General features: G+C 42.9%; 3 protein-coding genes across 6 annotated transcripts; 2 read left to right on the plus strand and 1 right to left on the minus strand.

The window, feature by feature from the left end:
• Positions 1-514: 514 nt before the first annotated feature.
• Positions 515-8,684, plus strand: nudt3b (nudix (nucleoside diphosphate linked moiety X)-type motif 3b). The gene is made up of 5 exons (XM_049734701.2): positions 515-818; positions 1,905-2,015; positions 4,829-4,873; positions 4,965-5,049; positions 5,789-8,684. The coding sequence occupies exons 1-5, from the start codon at positions 720-722 to the stop codon at positions 5,971-5,973; spliced, it is 525 nt and encodes a 174-aa protein (XP_049590658.1). The 5' UTR covers positions 515-719; the 3' UTR covers positions 5,974-8,684.
• A 162-nt stretch (positions 8,685-8,846) lies between these two features.
• Positions 8,847-22,979, plus strand: pacsin1b (protein kinase C and casein kinase substrate in neurons 1b). 4 transcript variants are annotated; one of them, XM_049734696.2, is made up of 11 exons: positions 8,847-9,428; positions 12,083-12,114; positions 17,240-17,349; positions 18,447-18,603; positions 18,671-18,906; positions 19,063-19,218; positions 19,419-19,594; positions 19,664-19,784; positions 19,864-19,988; positions 20,290-20,486; positions 20,553-22,979. In XM_049734696.2, the coding sequence occupies exons 3-11, from the start codon at positions 17,290-17,292 to the stop codon at positions 20,660-20,662; spliced, it is 1,338 nt and encodes a 445-aa protein (XP_049590653.1). In that variant the 5' UTR covers positions 8,847-9,428; positions 12,083-12,114; positions 17,240-17,289; the 3' UTR covers positions 20,663-22,979. The 4 variants fall into 4 exon arrangements, with proteins under 4 accessions (XP_049590653.1, XP_049590651.1, XP_049590654.1 ...); XM_049734694.2 differs by lacking the exon at positions 12,083-12,114; XM_049734697.2 differs by lacking the exons at positions 8,847-9,428; positions 12,083-12,114 and adding an exon at positions 14,592-14,736.
• Positions 9,815-11,620, minus strand: rps10 (ribosomal protein S10). Its single transcript, XM_049734703.1, has 6 exons — positions 11,471-11,620; positions 10,940-11,089; positions 10,666-10,840; positions 10,147-10,224; positions 9,975-10,030; positions 9,815-9,893 (listed from the first exon to the last, which is right to left on the minus strand). Exons 2-6 carry the CDS (start codon positions 11,087-11,089, stop codon positions 9,852-9,854), a joined length of 501 nt encoding a protein of 166 aa, XP_049590660.1. The 5' UTR covers positions 11,471-11,620; the 3' UTR covers positions 9,815-9,851.
• Positions 22,980-23,115: the final 136 nt, after the last annotated feature.

The following is a 23,115-nucleotide window of genomic DNA, read 5'->3' on the forward strand; positions in this document are numbered from 1 at the left end:
CTCGACGTTCTTAAACTGGTTCATCTCGTTTTTTATGCCACTTGGTTGTTTAAACATCAATGAGGATGCGCTTTAAACTACTTAAAAAAATTATATAAAAACTTATAAAAATGTAACATCAACCAAAACAGTCATCTGCCCGTATTCCTACCTTTTAATGCTAAGGAGATCAAGTTATTAGTCATGTGAGCCATCATATGTTTATGTTTCAAGTGGCGCTGTCCATTACCTGCGGTGCTGAAACTGCTGACTCTAAACGATAACCCACTGCAACATTCTTTTAAAACAATAAGTCGATAATATACCGTTTGCTATGTTTAATATTGGGTTTGGGTTAAAGCCAGGAGCAAACAATTGGTCCTTGCAAGGGAGTTGGAACCAAAAGTATCCGTTTCCTCCACCGGCTCACTCTGGTCCGTACGCAATGTTGCGTTTCCCCCGCTATCCGCCGCCTCTATCCCCGAACGCCACCTACGTGACTTTCGTACGCTCGCGGAGCTATTAAAGGTTAAATTACGTCGTGGGCGTAGTGGCTACTTGTAATGGCGACCGTGCCGGAGATGCGCCGAGCTGTGTAAAAATGAAGCGGAGAAGAAGTTATATATCTTAAAGCGAAAACGCCGAGGCTCCTCCCGAGGAGGACTTTGCGTGTACAAACGTCGCCTTCGAACGTGGTCAACTTAGCCGTGCTTTTCGAACGCCTGTGCACCCCCTCCGCGATGATGAAGCTCAAGTCAAACCAGACCCGGACGTACGACGGGGACGGCTACAAGAAGCGCGCCGCCTGCCTGTGCTTCAGAAGCGAATTGGAGGAAGAGGTGAGTCCGAGGATGTGGCGAGACAGTCGGGCTAATGTTAGCATTAGCACAGCATTAGCCTCAGCACTAACTGTAAATGAATATAGGCGTCAACAGAGATGTTGTAATTTTTACAAGTGGTACCTTCCAATAACTTGTATATTAACTAGTCTCTGTTGTTTTATGTTATTGTTATTTAAAATGTGTATTTATTTTCCCGAGAGTTATGTAAGCCTCTTCAGTATCAGGTTAGCCACTGTTAGCTTCTAGCTGATGCTAATGTTCTTCCGCCGGCCGGCCGGCTCTCGCCCAGCAACCGAAGCCGGCAGCCCAGGTTGTTGTGCGCTGTGACTCGCTGTCATTCAAGCGGCAGTTGAGATTGTTAATGGTTCAACACAACAGCATGCGTCCTCTGTTAAACGAAACTTCTAGTGGTGCTTACACGTCAGGTACTCAAGTGTTACTTATGCTGACCTTAGCCGATAGACACCCCAGGAAATAATGATGCACGCTTTGGCTTACATAATTGTGCATTTGTTGTTGGCCGCTAAGCAAGAATGTTTATCATCGTTCATGTGTCATGTCCTCATGCCCTTATTTGTTTTGATGATTAGTGGTCAACCGTGTGGCTCATCCTCGCTACCTACGTACGAAAAAATCCATAATTGAGCAGAGGCGAGTCGGAAAGCTGATGTCAAGTCGACAGCTGAGGTTGCAAAAGTATTCCAACGCTGTACTTGGATGGAACTACATATTATTGTTGGGGAATAACCCTAACTGTGCTTGAAGTACTTATTCAACTTCATTGTGCAAGTCAAAAGTACTCTAAAGAAGTACTCCATGACCATCATAGGTAGGAAGGTAATCCAGTGATTTCAGTCATTTGACACGCTCCAATGGAGTCACCCGTAACTATTTGCATATAAGTGATTTATAACAATTTGGTGTTCCATCCATGAGTTGCCGCACATTATTTCTTAATGGTTGGCCTCCCCCAAAATGCCTGCACAACAAAGTGTCATTGTGTGAATACATAGCATCCATTCATTCATTCATTCATTCAAGAGCATGAAGCCACCCCACTGTCTGTTTGCAATGCTTTTGCAGGTGCTGCTGGTAAGCAGCAGTCGACATCCCGATAAATGGATCGTTCCCGGTGGGGGCATGGAACCTGAGGAGGAGCCCAGCGTTGCTGCTACTCGGGAAGTGTGCGAGGAGGTGGGCTTTCACTTTAAATGTCATTATTTTGTCTGTGCTGTAGATTTGTAAAAGTGCAAAGGTGAACTTCACGATGGTCAAAAAAGAAAGTCATTTTTCGATGAAAGGACCCCACACACACCGCCCCTGACAAATAAATTTTTTCTTTTCTTTATCTATTCCCTCTGTACTGCAGAATGGATGGAATGGAATGGAAAGCAGTGCAGTCAATGTCAGGCCAGTTAATTTTTAATTTGGTGAACTTCAAAACCAAATTTCCTGATGAGATTTCAGTATTTGTACTCATTTATTCCAGACTCACCACTGATTCTTTCCGCATACTCGACAAATACATTTTTTATTTATATTGTTAAGACTTAATAACCCTCAAGGACAAGTTCTGTGAATTGTTTTTTATAGGGGGAGGAAATTTCCAAGAGAAGAAACATCTTTTTTTTCCCTCTTAACAAGTGCTACTTTTTCAAGCCTTTTTTTTCTTCTTCAAGAAAAGTTTGACAGCATTCTTTTTTTTTATACAGGGAAACCTTACACTGAGATCTGTTCAACTTTCCCAACTAAATTTCCTATTGAAATCAGCAGCTGACGTGAGAAGCAAACATGGCAGCCAATATCTTCACTCTATCCCAGTCAGGCTTTGTTCACCAAAAGCCGGTCAATACTTTCTTTATCTTGATGAGGGTACCATTAATCAGCCACAGGAATTAGCAAGCTTCTAGAATAACACCTACAAGAACCAGTATTTAGTCACAGATTTAAATGAGTCTGCTTACTTTATGTAAACAGAGAAGGTTGACAGAACTACACAGCGTTTGACTTTGGATGTTGTCCTGTCAATTGCTTTTACTCCGGGCCAAATACTTTCCAGTTAAAGCCCTGTTTCAACTGTTATGTTTGCTTGCTCGGGCAGAGCCTAGCAACATGTCGCCAGTGCCATCGTGGTCATCATGTTACATAGCAGTGTCAAACAAGGTCAGCCGGGATTCAGCTCAAGCCACCTTTTACAAATGTTTTAAAGTGGTGAGATTATTTTTATTTTTGTTTTTTACAGTGAGTCTTTAGTGATTTTCTGAAAGGATTAAGTAGCAGCTAACCTTAAACATGATACAATCTGTTGCCGGGGAAGCTTGTTTGTGTGTGTGAGAAGCCTGCTGTTGCCATTTTAGAACCCTGGCAATTTATACTAGTTACATTTTAACCTAACCACTGATAGAGACAGGTTAAGAAAATTGCATTCGTAGAGCCAACTCGCTTATATTTTTGTCTGAGCTAGGGTGTGTTTACTTTCTCTCCCTCTGAAAGGAAGCCGGTGTAAATTTCATCTCACCCGTGACCCCATTGAGGACAAGCGCCATAGAAAAGCGATGGGTGGAAATAGGGGCATGAGCCAGGAGGAAAGAGTCATAACAAAAACAAAAAGTGCAATGTGTACCACAACAGCATGTCTAGGCCAACACAAGGAATCAATGTTAGAAAATTCAATATCGCATACCATTGCTAGGTAGGAGTACAGTTATGCCCGCCGGTGCACATTCGATCGTTTTATTGAACAAACAGCAAGAAAACAAAAACGCAATAAGCACAGATTTGTACGCAAGCTGCCAATGGCCTCCACTTAGCCCAAGGCAATCAGCCGTTAGCCAGTTAACAGCCAGCCGACACCAAGTTTTACTTGTATTGCGCAACTCTTTGTGTCTACAGATCTTTAATAGCTGCAGCCGTTTCAGTGTGAAAATGGAATCGGACGTATTTAAGGAGTTTTAGCCACTACGCAACCCTATAACTCTTTGAGGATTACTACTTTGTGTTGAGGCTTTGTTGGGGAGGAAAAATAGCCTAAAGAAAAAGCTTGAGGTACACCTTCGGCGCGGACTGAATTGCACGACTTTGAAGACACCGTTGGCTTTGTCATCCGTGTTCAGAGAAGGGTAGCAATTAGTAAACAGTTGGGAGTCTCCCCTTGCAATCGATATTCCGCTTTTGGGACCGCTTTCATCTGCCATTTTAGTGGAGTATTTCTGGAGGGTACACGGCGCTATTCACGTCGTTGGCATTTTGAGCGGGGCGAAGACACCGAATCCTCTCGCCCTCGCGGCTGCCCGTCGTTTGGCACCATAAAAAGGCCATTCTCTGTGCCATGTCCAGCACAATGCCGGATGCTGATATCATCGCTCATCCTGGCTCCTGGTGTGTGGATGCGCGTCTTTGCTGCCTTTGTTTAGTTGCAGGATGCTGCCAGCACATTTCCACCCGGCTTCTAAAACTGTCAGCTTTTATACAAAGCCCGCTCCTGGCTGGACTGTCGTTTTATTTTTTAGAGATGTTCATTTGCAGAAGTGGGGAAAACATTTGATGGGCCCCCTCTCGGTCTGCTCGTCGGTAATCTCTGTTTATGTTTGACTCCATCTAAGCAGACTCGGGATACCTACTTTGAAATGTCACCTCTATGCCACACATCTTACGGGATGAAGTCGAGCAATGTTTTATCCTCGGGACTAGGTTGGGAGCCTAACTTCATCCCGCCCGTAGGCTGCCTCGAGTTCCCCCCTTAGCACATGATCTTTCTTGAAGCCACACTGCAACACTGACACCGCAAGTGCCGTCAACAGTTATTTATAGACTGTTCCTGGAAGATGAAGAAGCAGCAAAAAGACTGACCTTCCGGAAAACCTCCTGTCAGAGCCATCGTCCATGATTGATTTGAGGCCGTTGCATCTCTATGAAGCTAATGTAGTTTTGGCTGGCTTTTTTTAAACCAGTTTTAACAGGAAATGTCAGTGTGAATACTCACCTGTGCTTATGTTTTTATTCGGCAGGCGGGCGTGAAGGGGACATTGGGTCGTTTAGTCGGCGTGTTCGAGGTGAGTCGCTGTTCGTTCGCCTATAATGTTTGGCTCATTAACCCTGTGTTGTCGTGTGAACTGACTGTTTCCTTTCCCGCCTGACTCGCAGAACCAGGAAAGGAAACACAGGACCTTTGTTTACGTTCTCATCGTGACGGAGGTTCTGGAGGACTGGGAGGACTCGGTCAACATTGGTAAACGGCACTATTGTTTACTTGTGGGATCGGTGAGGCTCACAGGCTGTCACACGGCACCCTTGTTTAACCCCCCCAGAGCTTTTTGGAATTGTAAACAGGCTACGCACGTGCCGATTTACAACATATCTGTTTAAATGTTAGCTCAAGACCGCACATTGGTGAGGACAAACTGCAGGGCACATTAAAATGATTAATGCCGGTTAATACAAAGGGCTACCAGTGACACTTCTGAAATGAACAAATGTGCTCAAATGAACTTTAATTATGTTAGCAACAATTGGGGATATTCATCTAGATGAGGACACTGATCACATTAACAATTTGTCACAATAATTGCCTAAATTGATTTAACCCTATGGGAAAGATAAAAAAAAAAATCAAGAGCCAACATCTTACATTTATAAAAATGGTAAATATTAATGTCACTTCTAAACCTTTTCCAGGAAATCACAATTTTCCATAACTGCTGAGCTATTTTTAGATCAGGCCTACAGGCTAGTCTACTTAAGCTATTAAAAAGATTTAAAGTGAGGAGGGAGGCGATAGTGAAAATCAAATATTTACAGTCACTGTTGAGCACATATCGATGCAATGACATAATTAAAAATATCGAACCATTTAAACATTTACGATCGGAGGCCTTGATTGCTTTCCGGCCATATCAAGATAATGGTTCAGGATGTTTTTTTTTTTTAAAGATAATCAATTGTTTCTCAATTGTCTGTGTCACCAACAGGGAGGAAAAGGGAATGGTTTAAAATAGACGATGCCATACAGTTGTTGCGGTGTCACAAGCCCGTGCAGGCCACGTACTTCGAGGCTCTCCAGGAGAGCTGCCTGACCAGCAACGGGACCCCATTGGCGGCCACCATTGCCCCCACCTACAGCATCAACCAGAGCTCCGTCTCAGATATCAGATAACTAAAAACCCAAACTGAACACCATCCCAAGCACCCGCCACCACGCCACGCTACACCACGCGCCCCCCTCCGCACCCTCCACGTCAGGAGCTTTTGGCCACCACTTGCGCTCTTACTTCTTCTTCGACTCTGTCTGCTTTGCCTTGCCAACTCCTCGGCGACGCCGTGGTGGCGCAGACTGGATGACGAGTGTTGACGGAAACACCTTGTGCATTTTTCACCTCCTTTTGGTTTTGTTTTCTTTTTACTGAACCCCCTTGCATGAAAACAAAAGACCCCTCCCCCCCTCCGCGATGCACCCGTAGTGTGTTAAGTGAATGGAAAAAAACAACTACTTTTTACCGTTGTCATGTAAAAGTGTGTATCTCTCTCGTGCTTGAACCAGAAAGGCTTTCGGCGGTCCTTTTTTAACTAGGTGCCCCTCCTTTTTGGTTTTTCAGACTTTTCTCTGTGCTCCCTAGCTTCTTTGGATTTTAGGTCTTTAGTTTTTTTGGGGCCTCCTTTTATTATGCTCGTCAAAGCATAATTTGATCCTCTCCGGAACTCGTCTAACTGTCACGCGGTGCACGTTCACTCCAAAAAGGTAGTGGAAAGAATGTCAACATTACTTCACCTGGAGCATCTTTTTTTCTTAAACGTACCCCCTCCTGTGATCAAGTGAAATGTTTTCTGCCGCACGCCAAGGGTCAAAGTACAACCATTTCAAAAACCATGCAGCGCATATCCTGTTTTCCCTCCTCACGTTCAGTTTGCTTCAGTTGTTTACATTACAGGTGTCTTTAGTGGGCACGTTTCCTTTTTTTCTCAATGACCTTTCCTCCAAATGCCAACCCAGGAGGCAGAAATCAGTTCTGCTCCCGACGTTTTTTTTTTCTTAATATAACAACTGTATTAGCTCGCTTGCGTCTTTGTGTGTTAATTTATACTTGGACACGCAATGGACACAGAAAGTCGCAGAGAGTCTATTTGGATGTGCTACAGAAAATCGGGGCGGCTTTGTGTATTTAATCTGCACCCCACCCAATTTGACATTGAAAGTAAGAGAATCAGCAATGCTGCGTTTGGCAGCATGCGGCGCAAACAAGCCTTGTACAGTGAGACTTTGTTTTTAAAATGTAAAATGCTTTTTGTTTTTGGATACTAGCTTGTTTCCGTTTGTTTCTCTCCGAACGTCTGGCAAGAGTCTCTTTAGCCGCGTCACGAAAGCCGCCGGCTCCATACTGTGAAACTGGAGGCGCTGTTGTAGATGAGCACGGAAGAAGTTTTTACTGTAAATTGTTTATTTCTGTATAGATCAACGGCGAGCATAAAAAAAAAAAGGTGTCATTTCAAATGGGAATTGATGAATTGCCAGTCAGCCGTTCGCGTGACGTTGAACGAACGATGAGGCTTAGATCCTTCTGACCGCTGACTCTGAACGGGCTAAATGGTAGAAAATGGATGAATAGATCACCAGAACATGACAACCCCAAAATCCACTGTGGTTTCACATGAAAGGGTTTCTGTCAATGGTCCCTCACCCTGGGTTTTGGCGGTCTTTTCGTCAAAATCATAATTTGGATTCATGCTGATTATGAGCCGCGTATCAACTTCCCGGGCAGGTTTTGTGGTGACCGGATGGCCACCACCGTTTACCCCGTTGGGCTCTTTGCGTGCAAGTTGTCGACACGGAATGTTGAAGCCGACCTGCACATGTTCAACTTCTTTGGTAGTATGAAGAGCATGACGATAGTGCCGTTAAAGGGTGTGGAAGTTGAGCCACTGAGGTTTTTTTGGGGGGATTTCTGGAAGTGGAGAGCGTAAAGGCTGTGAGACGGGTGCTGATGGGGACAGAGGAAGTTTGCAAAAAAAACTGGGACCAGGGTGTGACATGTTTCCAGGGCAGCCCATCATGTGAAACCACACTGACAACTTGAAACCTGTAGCTGGCTTCCGCAATGATAATGACTGAATTTAATGGGCTTCCTCCACTTGTAAAAAGTGTCAAGGGGACTCTCATTTATTGCCGCCTGATCGGATAGGCGCGGTGGGCAAAGTCTTACGTTTACGACACCTTTCTCAGGCCTGTCATAAGGTTTCAGCGCTTCATCTGAATGTGCAATTAAGTCGCTGAGGGCAATGACCTCAGGCACACCCTGCTGGGAAGAGCGAGTGAAGTCTTTTGAGGTTTGATGCTGACAGGTGTCACGAGGCTACTGGATGATTCATATCCACTGATTTGTAAATCAGTCATGTTGACATGCTAATATTTTGTACATTGCTAACAGAACACTTAATCAAAAAAGGATTTTGTCAGCTTTTTTTCCTTTAAATTAACAGGAGGCACCAAATGGTCTTTACCCAAGTATGACATCAAATGTATTATTATTTTATTTAGGAAGGTGTCAGATTTACCAAAGGTCGTAGTACAGTTGTGTAGGAATTGGCTCAACCTTGTGGCCAAATTGGTTCAACTAAACTCAATCAAGTTTAGTACCTGTTTGCCTGCTGATTCATATCATACTTAAAAACGTCCTCGCAAATATGACAACACAGGCACTTCCTTCCTCTCAGCCGACAACCATCAGCCTAGAAGTTACATCCCCCGTGCTTTTGTGTTCAAGTGTCACTGGACTTTTTTTTCCCTTTTGTTTGGGACTGTAGAATAAAAACAGTGCAAGAAGACTGAAGATTGTAATATAAATGTGCCAACAATAAAACACCAGTATTTCACGTTAAGCCTCTTGTCTGTCTGTCCATGGCCAACTTGGCTCAACTTTTTAATCAAGGTTGGCCCGGTGAGGATTTTTACAAGAGATGAGATCAGTAGACCTCTGCAAACTTGCAGCTTATCACCCACGGATTTGCATAGTTTCACATTTCTTTTTAGTACATTATTTCTATACTGGTCCCTCCCTATCCCCAGTAACTATATTGTTGCTTATTTTGTCCACTGGAGGTCGCACTGACGCGCTATCGTATTTGTGAAAATGAATATTAACGATTTAATACCGAATACAGTATCACAAAATGTCAACAGCTTCAGTTCAAAAGGTTGGCTTGGTGGGACCCATTTGTGTTTTGTTCATGCACTGGCTTAACTTATTTTTTGTTTACAGTTACATCAGTTTCCGTTTTGCACCTTTATTTTGAAGAGCAGAGATCGTTTTCTTCTACTTCCTGTTTTAATGACGCTTAACTTCCTGCTCACCTTCTCCTTGCTTCAGAATGGGAAGCTATTTAAACGATGTTTTTACTTGTCACATTTTGTGTTGAAAGTGAGGAGACGTAGTTTATCGTGCCTTTCTTTGTGTTTTTGTGCCGTTGGCCTGTTAAGTGTAAAGACGCACTGCGAGGTATATTCGGAAGCTAAGCTGCAGAAACAAGTCAAATTTAGCGCCCTTGGAAGCAGGAGGTGTGAGAAAAATAAGCTAGGCTGCAGAAACAACTCAAACTTAACGCCCTTGGAAGCACAAGGTATGAGGAAACTAAGTGTATTATTTATTTGTGTCTAACTAATGTCATTATTTTCATTTTGATAAGAGCTGCTGTTTGTAATGTTTAAATGTGTAGTTCAGTTTTCACGGTGACATGACGTTGGTGGTTAAAGAGGAGAGAATTAAAGTGCTCAAGTTGAAAATCTCTGCAACTCGTGTGAGCCGCTTTAATATTAGATGTTATTTTGAAAATAACACGTCTACCTTAAGAGGATTTTTTCCCCAATTGACTTGTGCCACCCAGTGGACATATAGGTTAGGTATCTGATTTTGACTTGCGCTTAAAAAAATGAAAAGCATGATCACTTAAGAGGATGTTTAGAAACAGTGTTTCTACTTCTGCTTTCAAATAACAAAGAGCTTGACTTTATTTTGGATTTTCTTTATTGAACATAGCAAAAATCTACTGAGGCTGCTGTCCTCTGCCGCGCCCAAAGCCGCCTCTCTGAAAAGAGAAAAAAGTTGTTTTATTATTTTTAAAAGGCCTTAACATTAGTGTTATTGAGACTTGTGTTAGGTAACTCACAAAGTGGAACTCTGTGGCAGCTCCGGCACCAGCCTCTGCTTTCTTGTCAGCACCGGCTGAAAAATTAGAAATGAGTAAATCACCTTGACCCATAAGTCTATTTTGAATATTATGACTTCCAACACCATTATGATATGCATGTATGTAACAATAGAAGTGGTGCAATACATACGTGGTGCAGCAGATCGTCTGTATGCATCTCGGTCAGACTCTCCACGGTTAAGGCGGGCAGGCCTGTCTCCTTCTGCTCCTGCAAGCACATGATGATTTCATTGTTATTTCTCTAGCACATTGGGTATAATAATAATATATGCAATGTATACTGTAATATTTATGATTTAAGGGTTAGGTTCAGAAACAAGTGGATTTTCTTTTTAAGTAATCGCTATGAACACTGCAAAATCTGCATTGCACACTTGTCACGTCATGGAGAGGCTATGTATTTATTTTGACAGTGAATGTAAGTAATGCAAGTTTATATGAAAGTTTAAATAAGCTGTGTAGAGAAGATACATTGACAATTCAAGCAGTTTTATATATTGCTAAGTGCAATTTTTTGGGTTTGTCAAAATCTTGCATTTCATCACACTGAACTCTATGCATACAACTTCTCACTGCGGTGACACAGCCCTGACAATTTGAAATTTAAGAATTCAAGAATAACTAAATCTTTGTAATTTATCAGGCTTACCCTTGGGCCTGGGCCTGGCGGTCTCAGGGCGGGTCTGGCGACGCAGAGTGGCGGGCACGATCTCCGAGGGCAGGTGAAGGAAGTCCCTTAGGTACTGGATGCCCTCGTTGGTGAGGTACCAGTAGAAGTGGCGCCAGGCAAACTGCTCCTTGACGTAGCCGCACGACTTCAGGGACTGCATGAAGCATGCATGTTAAGTTCGAATCAGTCAGGACGAACGGAGGAATTCAAAAGGTCATTCATCGGTTCATGAGGCATCGAAATTGCCACTCACCTGCATAGCTTTCATAACATGAAGGTTGGGAACGTTCCTGTCGGCAAGCTCGGGATGCTTGGGCAGGTGGACGTCCTTTTTAGCCACCATGACTCCCTCCTTGAAGAGGAGCTCGTAGATGGCAATTCGATTCTTCTTGGGCATCAGCATCTGCTCAAAGAGGAGACAGAGCGCCGTTAGCATGCTAGCCTTATCGGTTCACTTGCATATTGTGTGTATCTATGTGCTTCGCAGTAGCCCAAAAATAAGCATTAGCCCCAAAACAATATCAGCGACTGTCATTTGTTTTTCACATTTTGCATACGCTAGGCACACATAACGAGGAAGACCAATTCAGCCAGGAAAATGGCAGCCATTGGTGAACATCGTATCTTCTCGTCTTTATAACAGCGGGGTTATAACTGTCACGCTCGAAATACATCGATTGCTTCAACCAGAAGGCATACAAGAGTTGGATGTTGGCCAGGGATTTTTATTAACACTCGCGATGTTCTAGATTTATTTAGATTTGAACACCGGTCACATCTTTACCTTTGCGCTTGAGAGTAGACCGGAGCCGGAAAGAACGGACGTCGTTGATAGGAAGCGGTTATTGTCTCGCTCAGAGCTTCTTTCCGTATGTCGCCCTCATTCGCGGTGGAGTGGAACTGCAGCAGAACTTTGGGCGAAAAATATAAAAATACCATGAGCAAAATAGTGTATTTTTTGTTGGTGTTGTAATGGAGAAAATGTTAGACCTTTGGTAAGTGAGAATTTCTGGCAATTTTTAATGTTTTGTATTTTTATTTCTTAAAACCCTAACTGTGATTGGTCTCAGAAACAATGAATTGTCAACTGGGTAGTTTGCTTGACAACGTGGTGAGTCGAGAATCATATCAGTTGACCTTGTAAAAGTATATTTAGACGTACTCATTTCCATGCATTCTGTTGTGGACCTAAATAAAACGTGCCTTTTCTTTCTCATTCAAGCAGCGTCCTCTTAGGTTGCGTATTACATTGTTTTGAAATGACCGTATACAAAGTCTACTTTATTTTGAAGCAGACAAAAAGCTTCCGGGAAATGCGATTTGTCCACTCTAGCTTGTAGTCCCCCCCCCAACCCCTCCGCCCCCCAAGCGTCTGACGATGCTGCCCGTCTTGCAGGACTGAAGCGATCAAGTGGATCGTACTTGTTGGTATGTAATATTTTCAAATCATTCATATGATTATTATCCATTAACTGCTAGCTTGCAATCATTTTACGTGTGCTGTAAGTACGATTAAAACGAAACTTAATCGGAACTCTTCGTTGAACGACATTGCCGGTGCCCTGTGAGGATGGAATCCCAATACAGGTATACTTGGAAAAGAAGAATGAAAATAATGATAGCAATCATCATAATATTGATAAATATATCATCTAACACTTTTGTAGACATTATGAATTCGAGGGGGTTTCTGGGAGGTGTCTTTTGAGCCAACGCGATACCTGCTGCTGCGGTGTCACTAGTTTCATTTCCCATTTAAAGTAATTCATTGCAGATTCATGAAAGACGATTAATGGTAAAGCACGAATACATAAAAAAAAAAAAAAAACATTGTGCAATCGCGTCTGACCTCCATGTTGTGCATCCCGGTTGGGCTCTGTCCGCGGTTCTGAAATGTCTCAGCATAGGCCCATTGCACGCAATGTTTTAGTAGCTCAAGCAGCTCACTTTTACATTAGTGATGTTTGTGGTGACATTTCACAGTCCACACATGTTAAGATGAATCCCTGTTGCTTATGTTGTTGCATATTCTCTGCATTAGTAGCTGCAAAAATTACAAGAATAAACAGTAGATGTTTGTTGATCACCAGCTCTGACATTGTACATGCATTTGATTATGTTGTATTATATAAAAAAATATTAATGCTTGCGATTTTATTAATATATATTGTAAGTTTTTCTTCTTCCTTTTTCCCTCTTTTATATCGTGGAACATTTTTATCAAGGCCGGTATTCATTCAGTCAGACAGGGATTGAATTTCGGCACTCATTTTACTTGTCTTTGCTGATTGGCTGAAAGTAGTCACATGGTTCTAACTTCATTGTATCCATTTACTTCTAAATACAGTATTTTTCCTTAAAACTAAATAAAAATATGCATGGTTGTATTATTTGTGACTGTAGTCTGAAAAATTGTAAAAAAAAATATTATTTGCATAATGTTGATGTATTTGTTACGACTTATTTAAGGAGAAGTATCTCATGGGCTGAATTGACTGTCATGTTATTCAGTTACATGAACAGACAGACAGGGCGTCACCGGCTATTAACGTAATTGATAAGAGTCAACCCCAAAGTTGTCTTTTTTGACCTTCCCGTTACTCACGAGGGACACAATCATCCCATTCTGTGTCTCCTGAGGTCAGAGTGTCAACATCTGCCACTCACTCTTCTCTTCTTTAAGACTACTAAAGTCCCTACAGGCTGTTGGGTACAAATTTAGAGCTAATTCTGACAATTACAATAGCTGTATTGGGGATCTTTTGTTGTTGTTGTTGTTTTGTTCTCACCCCACAGTTCGTTACGTTGGAATTGAACTATTTACTACTACAGAGTAAACCTCAACCTCACCAGCACCAAGTAATCACATATGTGCCGCTTATCAGAAGCTAAGGCTAACTGGAGCAGCCCAAAAAAAAAAAAACTCAGCTCTTCTTTCCCTTTGGCATAATAGCATGGATAGTTTTATTATTAATACAGTATGGTGGAGGCCATTAACAGCTCATGTCTTCATTGTACTTAAATGGACGTGTTCTGAGGCTATGTATTGACTACATTACACTGAAAGGCTTCAGCTATCCTTATGTACACTTACAATATAACTTATATTAAATGATTCATAAGGTTCATTGATTTCATGCCAGAAGCTGTTTGGGCTCAAGTGTTTTTTCGATGTAACCGCGACTAAAGATGCTTTCTATTTTATAAACCTCACTGTCATTCATAGTGACGTGCCTATTTGATTCAATTCAAGAAATAAGTAACCGGAGGACAGGAAAGCTTGGTGTTGCCATGGTGACACTGCATGCATGTAATTGATTCTCATTGGCGTGGAATGTTTACTTGTGAGGAAATGGTTGATGACTGACAAATCAGTTCACATTGAATTTTATTATTCATTTTGAAATTGCCTATCAATATCAAAGAGATGACCCTCGAGTTGAAGCCACTCTCTGCTCAAATTTGCGATGTCATAAATTAGCTTGCACAATGGCGGGAAGGAACACAGAGGTCAGATTGAGCAAGCCCACCCACCCAGGGGAAGAAATCTGATTAGATGACACGCAGATGGCAAGAGCATCTGTCTATGAGTGCTTGTGCGTGTGTCATCTGTATTAGACACTCTCAATTAATCAATGAATCCATCAGAGGTTAGGTTAGGAAAATTTTATGTGTCGAGCTTTGTGGGAACAATTTTAGGGAAGGCCCTTCACTGTAAAGTCCTGTTTTGTTTAGAAGAAGACATGCATTTGAAAAACAGAAGTAACATCATAAAGGCCTAGTCATTACTATTCTCATAGTTGTCCCTCCCCCCCCTTTTGATTGGGAGCCGACCCGATAGTGACTCTGTGCCACGTCACCATGGTCTCCCCTCGTCTTTACTCAGTGTTCTTCCTCATGTGAGCCTCCCTTGCTAATTATTGATGGCTTGATGCGTCTTTGCAATGAAATAGCAAAGTTCACTCTTGCAGTGTGTGTGTTGCATGTGGGTGTGTCGAAGGTGTGTTGCATAGCAGCACAGCTGAGACAAGCAGCAGCGACGTTCTCGAGGTAGTCTGTAATATCTTTTCTCATCCAATGTCTGTTTTTAAATGTTTTTTTAATGCTACTTGCTAAAATGTGAACTAGTGTTTAGCACGCCTGCCTCACAGTTCTGAGGTTCGAATCTTGAGTCAGAAACTTTTTTTGTGCATGCTGTTGTGATAAAAGTGTCTTCAAATCTCTAAATGAAACTTTTTTTTTAACCTATCCTAGCTGCCCAGCTAGTATTTATTGATTGATTGATTGATTGATTGTTTTGGGGGATCTTTATGATAAATACGAGATGACTCACTCTTGCAGAAAATTGATGGGTTATTTGTCATGTTGAGGCTCACTTGAAAGTGATTCTCAAGAGGGTCTTTCCACTGCCTGGTGCTCAGCACTAATGAAATATTTAAAGCCAATAAAATAGTCAGACGGCTAAAAAATTTTATTAGAAATTTTAAGTCGTGTCAGTAATATTTGCAACTAAATGGCAGCATACAAAATTAAAATGTGATTTCCAGCAAGTATTTTTTTTTACGATTCTGGGTTTGAATCCCTTGAGCGGCGTTCTACCACAGACCCACGATCGATTCTTGACTCGAAATATCTTTAGTGTGACGGCTTGACTCTCCCCAGCTTTTATGACCACCGTATATATCTCTGCAAGCCTTCTATCTGTGCTAACATCTCCTCCACCCTCTGTGTAATCAGCCTCTCAAATGCTGCTTCCGCCATAGATTTTCATATGCTCCAAAGACTTTATTATGTTTTTTATAGTCTATTTATAGGTCTTTTTTATATACTTAAGTCTGGAATTACACTGCAGATCCAAGTGCCTAATATGAGTTTCATACTAGTTACTGTACATCTGGTTGTGCCTTTGTGCCGCTTGTCTCTGTCACATGCTGTTGTTGTAAAATTGTGAATCCACAAGCTAGGTTGCTTTCTTCACTCGTCCAATTTCAAGCCATCCTTAAGGAGGATGTCTTTTACATCAAAACAAAACCTGAGGAGCTAGGAGGTGTAACCAGCTTCACACCCAAGCAACACACCCACCAAGTACCCCCCCCCCCCTTCCCGACCGCCTCATTTCACCCCCCTGTGTCCCCCTGGCTCAGCGCTCTGTCAGAACCACTCAAGCTAAACATCGCGGGATTATCGCTCCCTCGCTGAGATACACAAACACACACATTAGTGCTTCGGGTCGGTTCCGGTTCCTTTCCTCGCTGACTGTTGATGGTCCAAATTGGAGGAGGTTGTTGTCCCAGACCACGTGTCTTCTTTCTCTCCTGGCTGCAGCCTGGGCCGCCGCGAATGGAGGACTGGGGGTAAGCTTTTGTTCAGGCAGGGGGCTGTGTTGCTCTTTGTCTGGTTGAGTTGATGCCTTTAGCTCACCGTATCGGTAGTTGTGGTTCTTTCTCTGAACCCGGTGTCCCTCACGAAGGGGTGAGCAGCATCGCCTTTGTTGTCTTCTGTGTTATCTTCTTGATAATGGTTAAAAAGTGGAAGAATCTGGTGGGCTTGGCCAAACAAAAGCCTCCTCTCGGTGTGAGGCTCTTGGATTAAACCAGTGTGATAAACACTGTGTCTTATCGCCCAAAGCCACCAACTGGATTTGGACCACAATTTGTCAATGGAGCGGATTTTAGATTTGGAGGGGAAATACTCTCTGGCTCGCTCGCTCTCTCTCACTCCAGTGACATCTCTCTCGCCCCCTTCATTGTCAAACATGTCACGATAGTTGACCCAAATACCCACAGTGCGAGCGCCCCACCCCCAAACCACAGATCTATCAAAACACACAATTCTCTTTGTATTGTTTTGCATCTTCCACACTTACCTCGAAATATTTGAACTGCGATGCATTGAAAGAAGTTTTAGTAGGATCTTAACGAACACCAAATGCAATCCATTGATCGAACAGACCTACATTTGAGTTGTTTTATTCTGTTTTGCACTTGTTTTTGCAAAGGTGCTTTTCTGACAACTTCAGACTGTCGATTTTGTCCACGGAATAAACATTTGCACAATGTAAAGTGTTGGAAGGGATATCGTCAACTCTTGAGTCTCCCGATTAATTTGCAACATCAGGCTTGCGCGTTGTTGACGACACGGTGACTCTGCAACTTTAGGCTCCTCTTGTCCCCCAGGAAATGTCACAGCGAAGATTAATAGCTGGTCTTTCCATATATTGATCTTAGCCCAAGAGGACTGGAAACAGCATTCCAGGGTGAAGAAGCTGCTTGTTTTCTTGATAGTTTCAGCTGTAAACTGAAACTTTGTACTGTTATCAGCTTGTGCACAATTAATTGTGCATAGTTTCAGGATGGGAGCAAACTAATCCTGCAAAATAATATGCAGATATTTTCTGATATTTTAAAAGCAGCTTTACCTGTGAAGGAAATACAAGCACGCTATCAATTTACTAAGTACACAAACCTAGAGATTAAAATATGCAGTGCGGCATTAGAGAGAATCTTCTTATGATGCAGGATTTTTCATATGCGTTCTCGTTTCGTCCTTGCAGCGCTTGAGAGGAGCTAACAAAGACGCCGTTGCCCCACCCCAACCGCCACCATGTCTGGCACCTTTGATGAGTCGGCCAGCCTGGAGGAGAACACCGACAGTTTCTGGGAGGTGAGAACGACGGAATGATGAAAGCTTTTGGTGATTAGCCGCCGCCGCCGGAGCATCGAATGAACTCTCGCTGAACCGGCCTCAGCTGGGAGCTCTGTGGAAACGGATTAATATCATTATTTTTCATACCGTATGTGGCTTACGCGTCTTTAAACTCATAAATACACTCAGATAGCTGTTGTAGTACCTAGATTGACCTGTGAAAGGTAGCATGGTGGCAAGACTGGCAAAAAAAGTGTTTACAATCATTAATATTGAACAAGTTGGACATTTATAATTGTCAGTCCAAGCTCTTCCCGGCAGTTTGTGTGGAAAAACAAAATCTCCCGTAATTCTTCCTACGCCACAGGGTCATTAGCGTAACCTTTCAGAGACACGATAATTGGGACTTTGCTGACTTAAATTGAAAGTGAGGAAGAATGATTCAATTTGGCCCAATTTGTGTACCTCTTGTGTGTTTTCACGATGACACCAACTAGGATTTCCGAGCAGAAGCAACCCACTTGTAACAGGAGTTGCCAGCAGTCATGCATTATTTATGATAGCTGAACACTGTTGAGCAACAACGAGGCCATGCAGCAATCTTGTGGCTTTTCTGCATTCCAGCAAAGTAGGAAGACAAAAATCTTGCATCTCTAACAAGAAGCAGATCAAGAAGGTCATTGAGGCAGTGGCGGGCCTGATCCAGCCCACGGGCCTTTAGTTTGACACCGGTGTTCAATATTGAGAAGAAACTGCACGTGCCCTCCCACTCTGCAGTATTCTGTCATCAAGCTCATCATTCAGCTGGAGCAGCAAAGGTGTCGTCTTCCACCCTGCCATCATTACATCACAGCGGTTCACTGCATCGCAGCGGCGCTGCAGCTCTGCTGACTCAGCTCTCTGCCATGCCGACGATACGTCTGCGGGTGGAACACAAGCGCTTGCCCAGTTCATTTCAGGCAGGGGTGTGGCGTCGCTAATTCAAACACCTTCAAGCTGTTCAAGCTCAAAATAGGGATCATCTCCAAATATTCACTTGTTTGAACTTCTTGTAGGCGAGATATTGATGTCCATATGGTCACGTCTGAGTTGGAATGTTCTTTTCTATTGGAAAGGTGGGGAATTACAAGCGTACTGTGAGGCGAATCGACGATGGTCACAGACTCTGTAATGACCTCATGAATTGCATCCAGGAGAGAGCTAAGATCGAGAAAGCCTACTCCCAGCAGCTGACTGAGTGGTCCAAGAGATGGAGACAGCTGGTAGACAAAGGTCAGAGGTGTTGAAAGCTCGCAGGTCCACCAAATGCAGCGCTTCAACGACCGTCTCTTTGCACCAGGTCCTCAGTACGGCACGGTAGAACGTGCTTGGATGTCGCTGATGTTGGAGGCAGAGAAGGTGAGCGATCTTCATCATGAAGTGAAGAACAACCTGATGATCGAGGACTTTGAGAAAGTGAAGAACTGGCAGAAGGACTCATACCATAAACAGATGATGGGAGGCTTTAAGGAAACCAAAGAGGCAGATGAAGGATTCAAAAAAGCCCAGAAGCCCTGGGCTAAAAAGTTGAAGGAGGTAAGGGAACCTGAGGGCGATGTTCCTGTGTCCCAATATCACTTGTGAACAACAATGTTGGAGATTAGTTGGTTCTTTTCTTCTTATGACCCTAACTATCGCCCTACTTGACCATGACCCGTTTACAAACATTTCTTTTGTCATCTTACCCGTCAGCTTGAGGCCGCCAAAAAGTCATACCACGTGGCCTGCAAAGAGGAGAAGCTGGCATCTACCAGGGAGGCCAACGGCAAGACCGACGCCTCAGTGACTGCCGACCAGCTGAAGAAACTCCATGAGAAAGTGGACAAGTGTAAACTGGATTCACTGAAGGTGAGCACTTCTGTGACCTCCAGTCTTAAGAGCAGAGCAGAAGGTGAATTGTTGTTATCAACGTTGTTAATGTGTGACTCACTCCTGCACCTTCACCTCCTCTCTCCAAGTCTTTGTTAAGACTATAACTTCAGCAAAGATCTGCTGTCCTTTGACCTTTGAACCAATGAGCAGTAATTGTTTGGGCTTTTTATGTTCAGGCCAAGGAAAAGTACGAAAAAGCTCTGGACGAGCTTAATAAGTGCACACCTCAGTACATGGAGAACATGGAGCAGGTCTTTGACCAGAGTCAGCAGTTTGAAGAGAAGAGGCTGAACTTTCTCAGGGAGGTGCTGCTGGACGTCAAGCGCCACCTCAACCTCACAGAGAACCAAAGGTTGATGATGACTGAGTCGATCATGAGAACTTTTCTTTACAACTAACTCTGAACATTGTCTTTGCGCAGATATGAGACAGTGTACAAGGAACTCGAACACACCATCACATCGGCCAGCGCTCAAAAAGATCTACAGTGGTTTAACGACAACCATGGCCCCGGCATGCACATGACCTGGCCGCAGTTTGAAGTACCGTCACTGTGTCGTTCGGCATCAGCGCACCACCTGATGGCAGCGTTCTGATCATTTCTACTGATTTGTTTTCCAGGAATACAACCCAGAGCTTACCCACAGCATCACCAAGAAGGAAAAGTCAAAGAAAGGCAGCGATTCCATCATGTTGACCAATGTCACGGCCACAGTTGACCAGGCCCAAGCCGGAGACGAGGGAAAGTGAGGAAGTCTTCTTCTGAGGATCCCCAATTTACAACAACTGTGGGCAGTGATGAAACAAAATGAAAATAAAAAACTCCAAGCTGGAACGTGCCGTTACTTACAGAGCAGCTCATAATTGCAGTCAATATTTTGTGTGAAATACAGTAAGAACCGCACAAACCTTCTCTTTCCTTGGCCTACAAAGAAATGGTTTCTATAGTTGACACAAAAAGTACAGATCAGATCAAGACGAATACATCAGAGGTTCTAGGACAATAAGTCTCTTCTACTTTGCTCTTTCTTTCTTGGATTCTTTTAGCATGAGCAGCTACGAAAAGAACCAGGCGCACAGGGCTTCCAACGAATGGTCAGACGAAGACCAGACGGCGCCCAACTCGGCAGGCGACACCAACGGCGCCGCGAACCCTTTTGACGACGACTCGGCCAATGGCGTCAGAGTGCGAGCGCTGTACGACTATGAAGGCCAAGAACAGGACGAGCTCAGCTTCCGAGCAGGTACTTGTCACTTGATAAGCAGACTGTGGATTCGTTGCTTCTTACTGTTTTACATTCTCAACCAAGGTGACACACTGACAAAACTGGAGGAGGAGGATGAGCAGGGCTGGTGCAAAGGTCGCCTGGACAGCGGCCAGCTAGGTCTCTACCCGGCTAACTACGTGGAGCCCATCTAAAACTCACTGCCATGGACGCTGGGAAAAAAACTCTTAACTGGACTGAATCGTCCAAGTGTGGATGCACATTGACCGCCTTTTTCGAGCTCCCGCTTTCCCCATTCGGTATCATGCAACTCCTAATTTTGCATTTCTATGAGACGTATACGTTCTTCAAAGCGGTGCCTGGATTAGCAAGAACGAGCTATGCATTGTGCATTCCGTGTATATATTTACTTTTTTTTTTTTTTTTAATCATCTGGATGCTTGTACAGAGTTCATATCTCATGTGTTTTCTGTCATTGTGAGTTCTTGACATGTTTAGCCTTAAAGGGAGATTCCAATTTGAGATCTCACGCTACAGACAGACTTGCTTAGCATTCACGTTCCACACCTTCAGTGAACCTAACGCTTGTTTTTCGAATGTGGGAGGGAATGTAGAACCACAAAAATGTGAGGCGCATTTGCTGACCACTAGGGCAGCTTGCTGCCAATCACTCAACAACTGAGTGGCAAAAAATGAAAATGCTTTGACATTTTTACGCTGAGTTCAGCGGTACGGATGTGGAGCGGTGTCCGGACGGAGTTGCGTGAGTTGTGCATGTCCAGAAATGTGCACCCGTGAGACGGACGGCAAGATCACGTGGCTTCACGCTGAAGAGTTCATTTGCCGCCATAGCAACCTTCTATACTTGTAAACAATAGCCACACATTTATATTAATACCCATTTTGGTCATCATTTCTGGGACTTTGGCTTTTCTTCTGTGATTAAGTACATTTTGTGTTTAAATAATCGTGTTAGTTTGTCATGATTAATTTATTTGTAGCCCACTTTTAAAATTTTAAATGTTCGCCTCATGTCAATCTATTAGCGTCCCAAGACAACATACATTTTTAATCATCATTTGATCTATATCTAATAAATATGTTTGTATCTGTCTTTTTTATAATGCTTTTGAATTATACTGGATCTGAGTCCGCACGGAGGCCGTTCCACATTCGTTTGGCAATCTGTGAACACTTGTAGCAATTTGACAGTTTTTGTGCTAAGTCAACCATGTACAAAGAGATTTTTGTTTTTGCAGCTCCAGCCTTCCTGTGCGCTGTTTGCATGTTCCCCCCTTGGCTGCGTGGGTTTCCTCCTGGTTCTACGATTTCATCCCACATTCTAAAAAGGTGAATTGAGCACTCTAAATTGTCCTTGAGTGGTTGTCTATATGTGCCCAGCAATTGGCTGACAACCAGTGAAAGGGATGAACAGCACATTTTTCATTTTTCAGTCAGACCAGTGTCTGACGGTCAGGTACTAAAATGAGTCATCTCTTAATTTGGGGCTCTGATGGAAAACTGTTGCTCTTCAAATCTTGTCAGTACTTTTTGGGCTGTGTATTCTCATTCAATGTCGAGCATGAGCTTGTGTACAATGTACGTATGTTGTGATTGAATTCATGGAAAGAAGATTTCAGGTAGCTTGTCTGCAAGAAGGATGTTTATATATTAACTTTTTGATTTGATTTTTGTTTATTTTGACTATTTTGTCTCCTTTTAATTGTTTTTGTTTTTTTGTTACATTTTTTTTATTTTGTTGTGTTGAAATGTTATTTTTATTTCATTCAATTTTTTTTAATTGTATTTTTTGTTTGTATTATATACTATTTGAATTGAATCCTATTTAGTTCTTGGTATGAAATTTTATTTCGTACTGATTATTTTTTTTCCATTTCTGTTCTTCTTATTGTTCTTATCTGTTCTTCTTTCGTTTCCTTCTTTTTCTTCCATTTAATTCTTATAATTTCATTTTGGGTCTTTAGCCAACTTTTGACTCTTTTAAGCAATCCACAAAGCTGCCTCCGCTTCTCCAGCGCGCCTTTTTACTTCTTTGAAAGAGCCCCTTTTCTTGTTTACAAGCAGTTCTATGACCTCAACTTAATTGCCTCCACTTTTGCCCATCACATAGAGGCCAGGCCTCATGTTGGAGCAGCCAGACATGCGAGCCTGCTGGGGAGTCTACAGGTGTCAAGGGTGAACCTTACACCGCGCCTGGTGTTATCTTACTTAGCGAGCTGCAGAGAAAGCTGCAGAGGAATCACTGAAACATTCATGAGCTTTTCTTACGCAAGAATCGAGCTCGTTGCAAACAAAATGTCTTTTTTTTTTTGCTTGCAGGTGAGAATTCGCTACTTTGACTTTGCAACTCTGGTTACTTTAACACCCCAAACAGGGAGGTGGTGTTGTTTTTTTTCCTCCTTTGAGTGGCTGCGCCCATAACGATGGGTCTGTAATCACACTGGAATGAAACTGTGTCTTAAATTAAAAAAAAAAAGACGTCAGAAACAACCTCTTCCTGCTCTCTGAGTGCAGTAATACAACTGACTAACTTGTTTTGCCTCTAGAGGTCACTTTTTATCCAAGTTGAACGAGATTAGACTCTTACCACCATCTCTCTCTTTCTCTCTCCCTCTCTCTCTCTCGC

This window comes from Syngnathus scovelli, chromosome 11 (assembly GCF_024217435.2).
Source record: "Syngnathus scovelli strain Florida chromosome 11, RoL_Ssco_1.2, whole genome shotgun sequence".
Lineage (NCBI taxonomy): Eukaryota > Metazoa > Chordata > Actinopteri > Syngnathiformes > Syngnathidae > Syngnathus > Syngnathus scovelli.